Source organism: Hypoxylon fragiforme (assembly GCF_022984875.1).
Source record: "Hypoxylon fragiforme strain CBS 206.31 chromosome Unknown GGS25scaffold_2, whole genome shotgun sequence".
Classification (NCBI taxonomy): Eukaryota; Fungi; Ascomycota; class Sordariomycetes; order Xylariales; family Hypoxylaceae; genus Hypoxylon; species Hypoxylon fragiforme.
The window spans coordinates 3,308,221-3,325,516 of NW_026054757.1; the positions used below are offsets into that span (position 1 = coordinate 3,308,221).

The 17,296-nt window shown below is 47.3% G+C and overlaps 4 protein-coding genes across 4 annotated transcripts; 3 read left to right on the forward strand and 1 right to left on the reverse strand.

Annotated features, from left to right (window-relative positions):
• The first annotated feature begins 457 nt into the window (after positions 1-457).
• Positions 458-2,786, forward strand: GGS25DRAFT_140878 (uncharacterized protein). The gene has a single exon (XM_049256307.1). It carries the CDS (start codon positions 671-673, stop codon positions 2,561-2,563), a length of 1,893 nt encoding a protein of 630 aa, XP_049120458.1. The 5' UTR covers positions 458-670; the 3' UTR covers positions 2,564-2,786.
• Positions 2,787-7,393: 4,607 nt separating this feature from the next.
• On the forward strand, positions 7,394-8,641 carry GGS25DRAFT_518582 (uncharacterized protein; the record flags this gene model as incomplete). The annotated part of the gene is made up of 3 exons (XM_049263562.1): positions 7,394-7,802; positions 7,861-8,450; positions 8,504-8,641. 3 exons carry the CDS (start codon positions 7,394-7,396, stop codon positions 8,639-8,641), a joined length of 1,137 nt encoding a protein of 378 aa, XP_049120459.1.
• Positions 8,642-10,112: 1,471 nt separating this feature from the next.
• Positions 10,113-11,823, forward strand: GGS25DRAFT_477684 (UAA transporter). The gene is made up of 3 exons (XM_049259860.1): positions 10,113-10,548; positions 10,633-11,420; positions 11,515-11,823. The coding sequence occupies exons 1-3, from the start codon at positions 10,337-10,339 to the stop codon at positions 11,751-11,753; spliced, it is 1,239 nt and encodes a 412-aa protein (XP_049120460.1). The 5' UTR covers positions 10,113-10,336; the 3' UTR covers positions 11,754-11,823.
• A 1,603-nt stretch (positions 11,824-13,426) lies between these two features.
• GGS25DRAFT_518584 (dual specificity phosphatase) lies at positions 13,427-15,880 on the reverse strand (the record flags this gene model as incomplete). The annotated part of the gene is made up of 1 exon (XM_049263563.1): positions 13,427-15,880. The coding sequence occupies one exon, from the start codon at positions 15,878-15,880 to the stop codon at positions 13,427-13,429; it is 2,454 nt and encodes an 817-aa protein (XP_049120461.1).
• Between the last annotated feature and the right edge of the window lie 1,416 nt (positions 15,881-17,296).

A 17,296-nucleotide genomic window follows, 5' to 3' on the forward strand; every position in this document is an offset into this window, starting at 1 on the left:
AACTACATATAACCTCATAGTTCAATCGTAGCTTCCAGCATATGCCAACAACCTTTCACAACATTGAAGGAATGACCACCTTTTTATATAAAGCCTTCAGTTAACACCCAGCCGTCCCCTGGCCAAGGTTCATCCCAAGCCACTGGATTTAGTTGTGTAGGCATTGCTACTGTGAGATACTATGTATGCGTGTATGCAACCTGGTGGCCGCATAGCTCTTATGCAATCTGGTTGATCTAATTAAAGAACAAGCTTGTGTTGCGTGACTGCCTGTGTTCTGACATATTACTGTACTATGTATGTATCTGCTAGGTACATATCAAGGTACAAGTACATAGTATCGATGCCATAATGGGGATCGATCTATGAAGCTAACCTTAGTCAAGTTCCATCTAGCCATTTAAGGTTAATAATCCGGTCCACCCGTTCCACCCCTTGGAACCCCTGCCACTGATCAAGACCACTTACCACTGAGTCGGCCCCAGTTTCTCGGCTTCAGCCTCAACCTCAACCAACACAACATTGATCATTGATCATTGATCTCTTCTTGCATAGTTTGTTCTTATACCTTTTCTAACCATTGAACCGATGAACAACTATGAAATTAATGTCTATACTCTGACACCACGCATGTAATTTGTCAACTGTTGACCTTAACACCGGCTTTGATATGTCTGCTGATCTTTTCGCTGCCTTCGAAGATGTCGAGAAGCCTCCTCCACCACAGGGACAGCCACCTAAGGCTTCTTCTCAGGCTTCTCCGTTCACAAACGACCCATTCTCTTCAGTAGTCAGAAATGCTCTAAACACTAGCTCCCGACCTGAGCAAAACAAACCTCCATTTACTCAGCAATGGAACAATAAAACAGCTTCTTGGGGCGGTCAGCTGCCAAAAAATCAGCAGTCGTTAAGTTCAAGTACTCGGACAAGCACACCCTTGCAGCCTACTCAGTCTAAGGCTCAGGAGGATGATGATGACGATGATGGATGGGGTGATTTTGAAGTCGCACCAAGCGTAGTTAGATCATCTACGACGCCAGTAATAGCAACAGCTCCGGCTCCGACTCCGGCTCCGGCTCTGTCGGGACCGACGACTCAACAGTCGCAACGAACCAGGGTTGTGCGAGCATCAACTATGGACCTAATGACAAATAACCTCCTTGAACTTGATAGTTTATCTGCATGGAGAGATGGAGCGAGCGCGCCATCGCGGACACAAGCTCCACCTAAGCAGACCAGAGCTCCGGCCCCAGCTCCGGCCCCAGCACCCACCGTTGCTCCCTCAAAATCATCACAGCGAACCTTTAATACTAACCCAAACGTATTGTTTGACGCAGACGACTTTGAAGGAGAGAAGATAGATGAAGGGGATGACGACGATGATTTTGGAGAATTCGAGACAGTGGCTTCCCCAATACAAACAGGTCCAGACCTTTTAACGCATGACATATCTTTGCGACCGGGGAACACCAAAATACAATCCGCTCAGAGACCACAAGGCTTGAATCTAGGCAAACCTGCTTTTTATCCTCAAGCACCACGATCGCCATCGTTCCAGGAAAGAAACCCATTTCCCGGACTTGCAATCGCTCCGGCCTCAAAGAAAGAGCCCGCAAACGAACCATTGACCTCGCCTACGACTGCATGGCCATCCATTGATCCCACAAAGTCGGCAGGGGGCGACAGCGTTAGCGGTGATTGGGCCGCATCTGATAGTTCGAATAAAAAAACAAGACCAAATACAAAACAAGGCGACTCGAGCTGGGATTGGGACTCCGAAGAACCCATTCCGCCGCAACCGGCAAATATTCAGGCGTCCGCAGTTGCGCCCAAGCCTAAAGATTCAACCTGGGACTGGGATCCCGATCCCGTTGATATAAAAACGGAACAACAGAATGATCGCCCTGAGGACAACTTACCGCCAACCAACGTTCCCCCGCCGTCCATACTATTATCAATGTTTCCACAATTGTTCGATCAAGCGAACACGTCACTATATAAACCTGTTGGCGGACAATCCCTCTCCATAAAGAATCGCGTCTTATCAAATCCAAAAACCATCGAGTTCCTCAAAGGTTATGTGGCTCTAGCAACAGTCGCAGCCCGGATCATCGCCGGTCGAAAGCTAAGATGGCATAGGGACAAGTTCCTATCACAGCGAATGACTATTTCGGCGGCGGGAAGCAAAGGGATGAAACTTGCCGGCGTGGATAAGACACAGGCTGCTCATGAGGACCGTGAAGCAGCCGATGTTGTAGCCAATTGGAAAGAACACATAGGTCGTCTTCGATCCGCGGTGGCTGCTGCCAACTCATCAATCAAGAATAATGCGGAGCAACTAAAGATCCCGGAGATCAGTGAGTCGATGCAGATCCAAACCGAGAAGGTAGCCCCTACTGCGCCTAAAGCTTGTCTCGTATGTGGTCTAAAACGCAACGAGAGGGTCGCCAAGGTTGACCACGAAGTCGAAGATAGCTTTGGCGAATGGTGGGTTGATCACTGGGGCCATCTAGGATGTAAGAGGTTTTGGGTACAGCATGAGAAGACCCTACGCCAGAGATAATAGCCAGTCGCATGCCGGGATTAGCATTGCAAGCTTCTCTTAGCTATAGCAGACCCTCAGATCGTGTTTGATCTACCCCTTTGAATATCTGGCGCCAATTTCGGCTACAATGGCTGCAGGTAGTGTCTAGAAATGCGCCTAACCTCTAGATTCAAGATAAAGCCTAGTACAGGACATGATCCTAATCGAATATCTAAACAAGGCTTTAAGATTGCATCCTCAGTCTTCATTAACATGCGACTCCGAGAAATAGACGAATCAGAGACTGCGTGGGTTGATCAGCCGGACTTGGAATGCAAGCTACATGAGGATTAAACGTACCCCAGCGCTTCTAAATAAGCAACATTTCTGAGGCTGTCACCCCACAGCGAACGACGAGTAGCCGTTTACCAATAGTCTTATGCTTGACCAATTAGTGACTTTAGACAAGGGGTCCATACTTTCTCGATGACATGCATCGCAGCAAACACCTTCTCCATGTCGGAGGTTTCTCCTTCAAGACCTCAATATACCTCGTCAACTACCACGGTAAGTGGGGTTTATTATCCGGATAGCGGAACGGAGGCTTGCGACAAAATGCTGCGTCTATCATTTTTTTTGACCGGTTACCGTCACTAAGCTATCCGTTCGCTTTTTCCGCGCCAGGAGACGTGCAGAATCGTGTCACACAACATCTTATGGCCTTCCTTCTATTCATGGAAATGTACTGCTGGCAGGAGTTGAGCGACTCAGGTGAATAGGAAATAGAAGGTGTCGGCGCGATCTCGGAGTGTTGACACAGGACCGGATACTCATATGTAACAGAGCTATGAATGCTTAGTTGCCATCATTTACATCCCTTGGGTAGTAGATTCGATATCCGATCTAATCCAAGCTTCGCGGTGTAAAAGATGGATTATAAGCACTATCCTCAGGTATCCTGACCAAACTAATGATCACTTCAACTTGTAGCTAATGTCCCCAAATCTAAATCGTTTGTAATTATTAAGGTGTAACTTCTTTGGACGAAGCGAGTCCTTGAGGAAGCGCCTCGCACTGACTCTCTTCGCGCCTTGACACCGAACGCCGTACCTATTCCCTTGAAGAACTAGCCGTGAAGCGGTATAGGTATAGGTATAGATCCCGAGCTGCATGTTTACAGTGAATAAGTGAGGGGGCATAAGATTATCTAGCCTTGGGATTCTAAGAATGCAACCAATACGATGTTAAAGACTTTATCATTATATGGTAGCGAGAAAAACCTGTACCTACCTACCTATGTAGGTGGGCTTCATTTGAGGGGTGTGCGTGTAAGTGTGTGTGTTTGGACTGTATCTGAAACCCGAAATACAGAGACCAAAACTCACAAAAAGTTGCCACCACCGTCAGTTGTCAGTTTTCGGTTATTTAAGCAGTTGTCCGTGTCGTCCTATCAGCCTGGATTTCGAGCATGACACTTGCATAGCCGACTACACACTCGGCCGGGGTGAACCCGTCGACGTGGACACCACGTTGTACGAGGTATATATTTGGTAGAATACTGGGTATAGTAGATTCGGTAGCAAGCTTGAGGAGACCAGTGCCGAATTCATATGTATATATCAATCAGATATATATGTAGGCATGTACAACTATAATGCAGTACTTCGATGTTCCTATATTGGGCTTTCTATTGTTTGTCACGTGAACTAGGATATGTGCATACTATACATGCCTACCCTAGGTACCTAGTAGTTTACGCCCCGTTACAGTTTCCACTATGTAAACGTGAACTTTGTTTCTTGTGATTACTACAATCATGCTTGAGTTGGACCTGCTTCAGGTACTTGCCCAATGAAACCCCACGTACATTCGCGATACCTACATGTCCTGTCCTGTAGTAGTACTTAGTATACATATGTATCCCACATTGACGCATTCCGTGGGGTGCATACATGGTACATATTATGTACTTGCATACTATGTACTATGGTTAATACATTCATACAGATCTGAAGTTCTTGAATAAAGATTGATAGGCTGTGAGCTACATAAATACACGGCGTTGCCTGATTATAAGTCAAACCATGATAATTCATAAAAAATGTATACCCGTTTTATATGCATTAGATAATCAATGATTGAGAAATATTGAAGGGAAGCAGATAAGATCATGATGTAGATGGAGGGGCAGGTACAAACTTCCCACTGCTAGACAGTGCTAGTCTGCTACTTCCTACGTAACTACATGCTACATAAAGTTGACACTACTGGTCACGGTACTTGCGATAACTTAGGACGGAACGCTCCGATTATGTGCATCGAAGCTCGATCATGAGACTTGGAGCGAGTAGGTGCCATTGAAGGCAACAGTTGACATATTTTCTATGTTTTCCCTCGTCACCAAGGCAATCAAAGAACGGGGCTGCCTTGAATAGCTGGAAGCGCAGCTACCAGCTAATTTTGCCAATACACACCGTGACCTTGGACCTACATACATACATACATACATGTATGTACCCCTCATAATAGAGGGGCACATATACATATATTCTATGTATAGTACAATACAATACATGCCCTTAGTACATAAGCTAATAGGTAACCAGTATATGCATGTAGGTATCTAACATGATAAGCATGTCAACGGTACAGGTTCGATTTATAAACCCCCTCTTTCTTGCCCGATATGAACTTTATAATTGGCTCGACAACTTATTTTACTCAGTATAGACATGTATATTTACAACTTGTCTTGTTTCTAGTTATTACATACGTATGGTCGTCGCAACCATGCATGATACCTGTGTAGAGGCAATGACAATGAGTTGACTTGAATAAATTTCAAGTCACATGTTGATTGCCGATCCCTACATGTCATATGTAATATCGAAATTATTGTTGCTAATAAGACAATAAGATATCGATAAAGCTGGCATTGATGCCAGCCACTAACTATATAGACTGGATATCTGCATACATGTATACCCTACTACCGATTATGTAGGTACGTAAGCATTCCAAGTATAAATGGCCCGAAAACAACAATACATCCATGTCGATGACATACAATACCTACTCGTGCTGTATCAATGAGCATTGTTTTCAAAGTACATGTAATAAGGAAGGCACAACGGCGCATGGATTGTCGAGGAAGTAAAATGTAAATAAGGTAAGAGTACATAGTACTAGGTAGAAATATAAGGTAGGAAAGTACAAATACGTACCTACCTACATAGGTAGTAAGTATACGACATTGAACCCGCAAATATGTATACATCATCTCAGTTATGTCACGTAGAACCACTAGAGGTAAGTGCGCAATTAAGTTAGTTAGTTGGGCAGGTGCATCCATCAATACTTCCTCATTGATGTTATCATCTACAAGTATGTATGCCAAAAAGCAGGTAGGTACCTACTTAGGTACCCAGTATATAGGTATATGTACGCCGTATGGGTAGGTAGGTAGGCATGTACTACCTAGTAGGTATTAACCTCTGGTGCTACTACCTACAACATTGAAGAACGTGCTTGCTGCACCCGACCTTGTCCCAAATCGTCAACAACTAGCCAGTCACGGTTGTTCCATACCTTAAAATTGCCTACACTTCTTTATTCCCACACACTTCCTTTCGTCTGTCTCTCTCACACTTCTTCGTAACCTTTTCGTAAATAAGCGGTCTCACTCCAGAAACTCAACTTCTCTCGTCCTCTCTTATACAACAATTGACCGTACTCATTCTCCCTCTTCCTCCGCCCTTTACCCTTCACCCTCAATCCTCCACCTCACTTCCGTTTCCTCTCCCCTCTCCCACCCCTCCTTATCCACAAACCGTTAACCGTTGACTCTTTCTCCAATTCATACAATCCCCTCTTCTCTTCGCGCTTCTTCGTTTTATCGAATCCGAAGTCTCATCAGAAAAGGTAGATATACATCTGTTCACCTTCTTTCAAGCATTGGACCTTACCTCATTGAGGATTTTCCATCTCATCACCGCTTATCCAACCCTGGTCGAGTGTACCCTTACCTACCTAGACCATCTTGGCCACCTACCGAGACCCAGCCGCCAACGGTCCTTGTCTCCATCAAAAAAAAAAGTCCCCGTTCTCGCGTGGATGATGACACCAAGACCCTAGTAGATCAAGCGCAAAACAAAAAAAAAGAAAAGGGAAGAAAAGAAAAAATATTCCCACCCCGCATAAGTCACCAAGACCCAGCCAGAACAGAGCAATAGAAAAGACCTCAAGCAACAGGATAATACTGCGCAGCACAGACACACAGCGCTGCAGCAAAAGGTCAGTCAAGTATGCAGTGCCCCGCCTTTCAAGCCCCAGTTTCGCATAATAGCCTTTCCTTTCTTCCTAATGCTTCTTCCTGCATTGGTTGTATAACCTTTTTTCCCTATTTTCACAACCACATGTCGAAATCGTGCAGATGCAACAGCCTCTGACGAGATAAGATCTGTTTGTTAATCGCGTCTCGACCTTTTCTTGGCCATCTTCTCTTCTATGAACCTATGAGCCTCACTCCCTCATATTCTTCCCTCACACCCCTACATTCCTACATAATCCATCAACGGATAACTTCCCCGCAGCCACATCAGCTTATCAGAGCTAACAACCTGCAGCCCGTCTTTTAAACACCAGATCCGGAGCTTATAGCAACCCACTCTCTTCCTGTATGTACCACTTTTCTATGTATACCCGCCCCCATTGAGCGTCACCCAACAGGATCTTCTGCGCCCGTATCTTTTCGGGATTCATCTTGAAGTGCTAGTTCTTCAGATCAACCCGGCCCGTATCGCCGAGTCGGATGCAGCTGACATATCACCTAGCAAACCCACACATCCACCAAACACAATCATCATCAACATGTCTGTTTCTCAAGACGCACTTTCGCCAAATGGCAACGACCTACTTACCCCGGTTGACCAACTCAAGCTCGATGATAACGAGCCCCGCTTGGGCCCAGACGGCGAACCCGCTCCTAAGACCGACGAAGAATATGCTGTAGCGCAGTTGACTCTTCGCGCCATCGTCTCTTCCAAGGAAGCCGGTGTCATTATTGGCAAGGGAGGCAAGAATGTCGCCGATTTACGCGACGAAACCGGCGTTCGAGCTGGCGTGAGTAAGGTTGTGCAAGGTGTGCCTGATCGCGTCTTAACCATCTCCGGCGGCTGCGATGCCATTGCCCGAGCTTACGCCAACGTCGCTCGCTCGCTGGCGGAAGGAGCTCCGGCCGTAGGAATGGGCGGTGTTATCCAGGCCAGTGGCACCCATCGTAAGTTTTTCCCGGTTTGCTACTATTTTGCGCACTATGCTAATTTGCCACCACCCAGAAATCAAGCTTCTCATCTCCCACAACCAGATGGGTACTATCATTGGCAGAATGGGCCAAAAGATTAAGTATATTCAAGATATCTCAAATGTGCGCATGGTCGCGCAGAAAGAGATGCTGCCGCAGTCTACCGAACGAATCGTCGAGGTCCAAGGAACTCCCGATGGCATCCGACAAGCCGTCTGGGAAATCTGCAAATGCCTGGTTGACGACTGGCAGCGTGGTACTGGTACTGTACTTTACAACCCTGTGGTCCGAACGGCTCCCGGTGGTACAGGTTCCATAGGAGGCAATACTGCTGGTTCTGGCAATTTGGGCTATGGCGCATCCAGAGGCGAGTATGGTAACACACGTGTGATGCGAACAGGCAACGGCGCCGACTTCAGCAATGGGAGTACACGCCCATACAATCGCCGATCGGACTCTGATGCGGCCACCCGCGGCCCGCCGACGCATGATGAAAACGGTGAGGAGATCCAAACGCAGAACATCAGTATTCCTGCAGACATGGTTGGCTGCATCATTGGACGTGGTGGGAGCAAGATAAGCGAGATTCGCAAGACTTCGGGCGCCCGTATCTCCATTGCTAAGGTATGATGATTTCAGATATCTGTAATGGATTAATTACTGACGTCGTTACATAGGCACCGCATGACGAGACCGGCGAGCGAATGTTCACCATCATGGGAACCGCGAAGGCTAACGAATCGGCACTTTTTCTGCTGTACGAGAATCTTGAAGCCGAGAAGATGCGCCGTAGCCAGGCACAATCACCTGAGTAATCTTTGGGTGGTCACTATGGAATGTGTGGCCAGCTTGAAGAGGCTGGGGATTCATAACATCTATCCGGAGTATTTCTAGTGTTGGGTCTGATTTAGCAACGCACAATGCGTTTAAGGGGCACTTCAGATTTGACTTGCCGCAAGGCTGACCAACCTTGGTCTGGGTGGTTCCCGCGATATGACATGACGATGATTTTCTCCTTAATCAGAGGCAACCCTCTTTATTGCCTCGTCTCAATTCCTTTTCCTTAATATTTCCTCGACATCCCCAACATCCCCAACATCTTACGGACACGTGGGTCCTGACACATGACGCACGGCAAACTACCGGTAGCTACTCGACATCTCACCTTTGCGCAACGCTTCCGATAGCTCATATTCACCTGACACATCCGTCCCCATGCGTCAGCATCTTCGTTGTATCGACTTCCATCGAACATAGGAGATACGGCCTAATCTCACCATCTGCTTTTCACTCATGCACCTTACACACTACATTACAGACTACAAACTACACACATCGATCATAATCAACCTCTACATTTCTTAGGCGACTCCGACTAACCTCCTGCCACAATACAACTCTACTCCCTCGTTTTGTCCTCTAGTCATTAATCCGGAATACCCCTCTAGATTACTCCAGCTTCACAAAATCAAATAAAAACAACTCCAACGGTGTTTTATATCTTATGGTCGGCTCTTACCCCACATCCCACATAGTCTTTGGGTTTGGCCTCGGTCAAGGCAAAGACTGTTGAAGAGGCCGGGTACCAACCTAAGCAGCAGCTCAGCAAAGGGGGTGACATATTTGGAACGGGGTGGTGTGGTGCCATAAGTTCTCTATGATAGCATAAGGACGAGGGCATTTAGCTTAGAAGGCAATTCATTCATTCTTGACGTGTAAAAGGGGGAATTGGACCCGTTATTACGTTTTAGTCAGTACCCATTCCTTCAACCTCGCACACGAGGAATGGGCGCGATCTTCTGAGAGATGTCTAGATTAGGAGTATCTAGCAAATAGACAGAGGAATAACTTGATACAAAAAAAAAAGAATTCATGCGCATGGCCATTAACTATATATAGCTACTTAACCTCTTGGTTTCTCTCTTATGTGATTCTCCAAGTAACAACTGTGTATTGCGTAGCATGTAAGCGACATTGAACTTGAAGCTCTGTCCCGGAAATAGTATAATTATGTACCTAATGTACGAACTTCGAAGATGCTAGGGTACACTGTAGTTACCTAAGGTTAGTACCTACAGTAGGTAGTACTTACTACTAGGTATCAAGTATTGTACAATACAATACAAGTGCCTAGAGCATGCATAGAATAGGCGGGGCGGCTCTCACCGCCCTATGTAGGTATACTATGTAGTATGTATTGTACCGTAGTACAATACCTAGTAGTTACCTAGGGTATAAAGTATGTAGTTCTGCCGGCAGTATTTACTTTAGTGGCCAGATTGTCATCAGCCATAAAGTTTACGAGCTCGTGAACTCGTAAGTATATATTTTAAGTATTTCGAGATGCGCATCGTTCAATGTTCCCACCAACATTAGTAGCACATGCATGTAACATGATGATGATGAATTTTTAGTTAGTTAAATAGTCAAACTCGGTCCTTCATTCACTTATTCCATTTCGTGTTTTATTCCATTCCACAGGTACACACCTAAAAAGTACACAGGTAGTCATGGCGCGTATAAAGCAGGCTAAGCCAGTTGAGCGCCAACCATCGACCGAATACATTACGCGCCAGGATCAAAAGTCGACGCCTTCTAAGAGGAGGGACGAGATGGTGTCACAGTCCAATGGAGTCGCTGAAAAGGCGACAGCGACATCAGCGAAGAAGGAAGCGGGCGTCACGCAATTGGTGATTGCCGTCGCTGGTATTTACGGGTCCTTGTACGTATCGACTCCCTTTTGCGACAAGTTGCGACAATGTGCGATTAGTGGAAGAGGAAGGTGTTGCTAATGCTAGAACCGTAGTTTGACCTGGGCATACCTACAAGAGAAGCTCACGACGACGCCGCACGGCCCGGTTGGCGCAGCCGAGGTCTTCAAGTATCCCGTTTTCCTCAACACCATCCAGTCGCTATTTGCCGCGGCCACCGGCGCCGTCTACCTCTACTTCAGCACCCCCGCCGGCCGTGCCGTGCCCCCCATCATCCCCTCGCGCCGCATCTTAGCGCCGCTGCTCCTCGTCGCGCTGACGAGCTCCCTCGCCTCCCCCTTCGGCTACGCGAGTCTCGCCCACATCGACTACATCACCTTCCTGCTCGCCAAGAGCTGCAAGCTGCTGCCCGTCATGTTCCTGCACATCACCGTCTTCCGCCGGCGCTACCCGCTGTACAAGTACCTCGTGGTCGCGGCCGTCACCGCTGGCGTCGCCGTCTTCACCCTGCATTCGGGGAAGGCTAGGAAGAGCAGCAGCGGTAACGGCAATAGCACGTGGGGCCTGCTGCTGCTGGGCGTCAACCTGCTGTTCGACGGCCTGACCAACAGCACCCAGGACTACATCTTCGGCGCCTTCCAGCCCTACACCGGCCCCCAGATGATGTGCGCCAACAACCTGATGAGCACCGCCGTCACCGCCGCCTACCTCGTCCTGAGCCCCTGGCTCGTGCACACGGGCGTGGGCGAGTGGCTCGGCATGGACGTCGCGGGCAGCGCTGGCGAGCTCGAGGCAGCGCTGGGCTTCATGGCGAGGCACCCGAGCGTTTGGGCGGATGTGCTGGGGTTCGCGGCGTGCGGTGCGGTTGGGCAGGTCTTTATCTGTGAGTTTAGCCCCTTCCCCTCTCTCCCTTTTCTCCCCCTTTCCAGCGATATCAACCACGTATATGAGATATATACTAATATCAAATCAAATAGTCTACACCCTCGCGACCTTCTCCTCCGTCCTCCTCGTCACCGTCACCGTCACCCGCAAGATGTTCACCATGATCCTCTCCGTCGTCGCCTTCGGCCACCGCCTCACCCGCATGCAGGTCCTCGGCGTCGGCCTCGTCTTCGGCGGCATCGGCGTCGAGGCCGCCATCGCCCGCCAGGAGAAGCTGGCGAAGGAGGCGGCTAAGAAGCGGGCTGGAGGTGGGGAGAAGAAGGAGCTATGATTGTTTTTTTGCGTTTGCTGCTCTTGCTTCTACATACTCTTATTTAACACCCCCCCCCCCCCCCCCCCCCTTTTGTGGGAATTGAATGTATGGTTTCAGACTTGAACAAAAGCGATCATGTTCGTGTATGATATGATACTTGGCCCTTTATCATCCAAGTGCTACCTAGAATCGGTAGCATGGATACCTACCTTCATATACCAGCTTGCGTTTGCGTTACGTGTTGGTACATGGATCATCAGGATGTGGACGTGAACGTAGATAGAGGGTACCTAGTATGTAACATGTGGCGTGTAACATGTCACGTATCAATCAATGCCATTGAATTTTATGTACATAGAAGAAAGTGGGAATGGCAAATACAATTGTAAATATACCCTGCCTACCTGTATAGTATGTGTATATGTGTATGTATGTATGTATGTATATGGTATCTACCTCTACATGTATGAGAATAACCAACCGACATACCTAGGTCGATAGCATACCTAGAACCAGCGAGGAACGAACAGTACAAGATTCAAGATCTCTATTATTAAGTATTATCGTAGCCACTCTGTGATGGTATACCTATTTTACCTATGTACTACTGTTGGGATCCATCTACTTCTACAAGTGATCCAAGCCCTTTAAAAAAAGAAGAGAGCTTAGTACACTACTGATCTTAACAGCCCTCGCCCTCGCCATCACAGAACGAACTACTCATAATGAATTTCGTGAACCAGACACGCAAAATATTTGCATGTCGTTTTCTCGATTGCCGTTTGTGTATTATATTTACATGGTGGGATTTTTTGGTAGGGGCGGCATCCCCTCTCCCGAGTTTATTCCCAATTCTCCCCTTGCTTTTTCCTTCAACTCCTTGCAACGCCATTGCTTTGCTTGCCTACTTGCTTGCCTGCATGCTCTGTGCCCTCTACTATCTCACGCGTTGTCGCGTGCGAAGGCCGTATTGTTGCCACCGAACATCGTGATATGTAGTGAAACCTACTTTCAGCAACGTTTTGCTATTGAAAGTAGGGGATAGCGAGGGTAAAGTAGCAGTCCGTATGTCCTGGTATCGGATCCATGCCGTTTTTCTTTCCTGTATGATGTAGGTATTCCTGGACACACCTAGAAATTGAATTTGCCTTTATCCTTGAAATTATCCTTTCGGAGTCCATCTGACCAACCGAAAACAAAACCGATCCAGCGAGCTCTCCGACCCTTTCAGAAGAAGTATCGCGATAACCGTCCGGGTATTTGGTTGCTATCATACCGTGTGCCCCTAAATCAACACCGGAAAAACAAGAACAAAATAACTCGAATAAAAAAAAGAAGCGAGAGAACAAGGAAAAGCAATAATAGTGTAACGTGTGTAAACAAAAGAGAAAAGGGCTGAGTTATCCCAACTGAGGTTTGGGGTTAGACTCTGCAAATCTCGTATTGCGTGGTCGCGTGTCACGTTTATGATCCTAAATCGAATGGTATGTCCAATTCGAAGTGGTCAGGCTGTTTTACACAATCCAATAGGCCATGCAAAGCTTTGCTGTTGCCATGGAAGGATGCTTGAATAAATTAAGGTATGGTTGCGGCGGTGGAAATTAGAACAAACAAAAGGGCCGCGTCTTGTTAGATACTGATAGTACGAGTTCGTTGAATTTGCGTACAGCTCCCATGGAAATCTGATTGGATCATAATACGTCGTCGATTGATCGAACAATAGGAGTTTCCCCCTTGGTCGGAGGACTTCTGGGATCGGCTACTTGAGATGGTCGCCCAAAAGGGAGAAATGGATCCCTTGGAAACATCGTTTGCCGTGGAGAGAAGAGCCCCTCGTTGGGTGTTGGGGGCGATTCAACAAACTTCAATCCTGTCATCTCCGTGTAAGAGTCGTGTAAAGGGTTGTTGGTCATGGTTTCGGCTCTTGGTGACATGAGGGCATCATCGTCCGGCGAAGCAGGGACAACTTCTACATCACTAGCACCACCAGCACCACCAACACCACCGTGCTCTTCCGTACCAAATCCACTCGGGCCGAATCCACTCTGGCCAAAATTTAGGCTGGAGAACCCAAAATGCTGCGGCCCATGTCCGAAATGGCTTGGACCAAATCCGGGTGTTGGGGGAGGTTGAAAGAATGCGGGAGACGGAGGCGGCTTGAAAAATGACGGCGTAGGCGGAGGGCGTAACGCTCGGCTAGGCTCGACTACTGCCGGTGCCGGTAGTGGTTCGAAGAATCTGGGTGGTTCGAGGGAGTTGCCAAAATTGAACCGTCCAGGTTTCCCAGGATCATTCTCGTCCTCCTTTTCGGACCAGGAAAAGGTTGATGGTGCAGACGAAGGGCCTGGAGAAATCGCTCCCAGGTTTGGGGAAGATTTTCCACGGGAATGGTTCTGGCCGCGATCTCCCTTGAGACTATTACCACTTCCCTGCTCATCATCAGGTAACGGCGCGGTCAACGGTTCCTTCGATGGGAACTCAATGGCATTTGCAGAAAGGGTAAGGCGATGCTTCGTGGGGCTTCTTCCACTTCGAGGTCCTGCTGCGGATCGAGGCAACTTCTTAGATACTTCCTTTTGGAAGTCTTGCAAACAATACATCAGACGCATATTCGGACTGATCCACCTGCTCTTCGACTGCGCGGCGTAATAAGCATCATTGACAGTCAGACCAGGGTTTTGATAAAGACCATAGGCAATGATCAAACTAGCTGAACGACTGGCGCCCTGTTGGCAATGGACAAGAACCTTTTTTCCATCCTTCGTTCGACGCTCAATTGTCTCGCATAGCATCATAAGATCCGTTGCAATGTCCGTGTTGTGCTCCCACGGCATATGAATGTACTCAGGTTCAGAGAACGAGGTACCCTTCGGAGTTGTGGGCGTCTCCGTCATGTTGTGGTCCGAAGAAGGAGGGTACTCGAATGCCGTTGCAAAACTGTCGTTGGTCATGGCGGTGTCTGGAATAGGTGACTCTAGTTGTAGAGCCTTATGATTCCCCAATCGATTATTCTTGGCGACGGCCTCAAATGGGTTAAGCACTTCACGTGCCACGTTAATCACTACGTCAAATTTTGACGCTTCCTCGGCGGTCGGTTCCAAATAAAGGTAGACATTGTCCTCGTAAATCGCAATCGGCCCATCGGGATAGCCTGGGGATTTCTGATCTTCGTTGTTTTCGGGCTCAATGAAAGGCTCAAAATCCATCGCAGCACGGTTAGCTAGCTGCGTCTTGATAGGCGAATCCTCTTCGAGAATGGTGGTATCAAAGCCTGGACCATGGCATCCTTGTTTGGTTGGTCGCAACATCTCAGACAAGCCTGAAGTACCACGCTCAAGGACTGGAGGGAAAGTCATACCACCAGATGGGCCAAAGGTTGATGACTTCAATCCAGAAAGCATATGAGGGGACGACGTTGAGTGTTTGAGAGATCTTCGCTGCGCAAGTGGGGGTAGAGCAGGAGAACTGGGTACCTCGAGGGTTGTTGGTTGAATGTTCAGTCCTGTCGAATCAGTTCGGAGACTGAGCTGGCTAGGCTTTCGCTTCATTCCTGGAATCTTGGGTTTGATGAAAACAGGCGATGGTGGTTCGGATACCAGGTTTGAAGTTAGCGGGTTATTGAAAGGCGGTTGTATCGATAAGCCCTTCATATTCCTCTTTCTAGGAGACGGAGAAGTCATTGGTCTCTCGCGATTGCTTAGATCATTTACAGACAAGTTGTTTAGCGTTGACGGTAAACGACCCATTGTGGATGATAGGCCTCCGAAATTGGTGGCTGGGAATGAATTCAGAGGTATTAAATTGACAGGTGAGTCTGGAGATGATGAGGGTGAGGGATCGGAAAGTGAAGAAGTATCGGTGGTTAAAGTTGTTGTGGGGGAAGAATCTGCGGATTCGGAATTTTGAGTCGACGTGCTTTCTTGGTGACGGTGCGAAGAGTCAGGTAATGGTCGCAACAAATGTTGTTGTGGCAACCTATTGACAAGTTGCCCTGACACACAAGACGACTCCATCTCCATTAATTTGGGGTCTACCACTGTTACCAATTCTCTCTCGTCCATGTGTGAATCAGCCTCAGGGTCGAATATGGACATAAATGAGGGTATTTGATCCTCATACATCCGTCTAGCTGTGGCCGACGGCATTTTCCGACAACACCAAGAATCACTCTTTTCTACTCCTTCTTTTTTTAACACAAACAATTAATCTTTCGTCACCTCTTAATTCGATAATTCTTGGGTTATTCGACGGGAGCCGTGTTTTCGTAGTGTTTCGCCGTATTTGAATTAGTCCAGAAGGTCAAAATAATTCCCACAAGAAACAACGTTTTTTGAACGAAAGATGTCGCAGTCTGAAGGTGAGGACAAAGCTTTGTACGTACAGCCCTGCTGTATCCTTTTTTTTTCTCCTTACGCTTAGTTCCTTTTTTCTTTCTGCTTTTCTTCTCTCCTTCTCTTTCAGTATGGTAACCACCAAGCTAATTGTGCCCAGTCAACCTATTGTATACTGTTTTTTCTTAATCCAAAACTAACACGTTCCATGCCCTCTTCGTTACAAGAGACAACCGTTGAAGAGGCAACTCGTAGTCGCGTTGTTGGGAAGTAGCTGAAGGTAGAACAGTACCAGAAGGCAAATGAGGAAAATAGAATTAATGAGCGGATTGTAAAGAATATATGATAATATTAATAAAGGACGGAAAGTATGCGAATCTTGTTTCTCAACTAGAATTGCTAGGTTTCAATAGCCATCAGGAAGATAGCAAGCGCACTTAAGCCAAACTACCTCAGGGATGTCAACCTAGGCGATGTCAAATGTCAAATGTAAAAATGTAAAATATAAATATAAAAATGTGTGAAGAATTGACCGTTTGCAAATGGCTAAGTAACGGTTAGTAGGGCAGTGCGGCGGTTGGCGATACAAGGTCGACTGCGGCAGTGTGGGATATGAAGGGAGGGTTAAAGAATCGTTAGGGTAAGATTGATTAAATCGGTTGGTGAACAAACGGGTTCAGAGGGACAGACACCAGCACCTGTTGCACTCTGGCGCGCGCAAGTCGTTCGAAACAAGGAACAAGGGGAAACAAGGGGAAAAGGGAGAATGGTTAGAAGAGGACAGAAAAAACCCGGAGATGGGCGCAGGTAGAAAGAGGAAGAGGAGACGGGATGGCGGCGCTGGAAGACGGTGTAAAATGTTAAGTGTAAGAAGAGTTGAATATTGAACTGCGAACTTTTGAGAGAGGAGGAAAAAAAGAATGGGAATGGGAATGGGATTGAGATTGCGCTAGACGGGGACCGGGACTTGGCCCTTGGCCTTAGCACAAGGCCTACAAGGGCGGTAGAACTGGGGTACAGCCACTATAGACAATGGCAGTGTTTGAAACAAGTTCGCTACTTGTCTTTGGCCTAGAGCGCTAACAAACATTCAAACTTTTGAACTGCAGAGGGTGGAGTCCTCCTGTATTGTACATTAACTACATATTATACCCAGGTACATACTGCATAGTACATAACTGGACATGGAACCCACATTCAAGTTTAATGGTATCCCCGGTTACTTATGTA

Bases quoted from the DNA above. Each gene is read 5' to 3' on its own strand.
- GGS25DRAFT_140878 (XM_049256307.1), top strand. From the start codon at position 671: ATGTCTGCTGATCTTTTCGCTGCCTTCGAAGATGTCGAGAAGCCTCCT.
- GGS25DRAFT_477684 (XM_049259860.1), top strand. From the start codon at position 10,337: ATGGCGCGTATAAAGCAGGCTAAGCCAGTTGAGCGCCAACCATCGACC. The intron at 10,549-10,632 runs GTACGTATCGAC...CTAGAACCGTAG, and splicing joins GCTGGTATTTACGGGTCCTT to TTTGACCTGGGCATACCTAC. The intron at 11,421-11,514 runs GTGAGTTTAGCC...CAAATCAAATAG, and splicing joins GGTTGGGCAGGTCTTTATCT to TCTACACCCTCGCGACCTTC.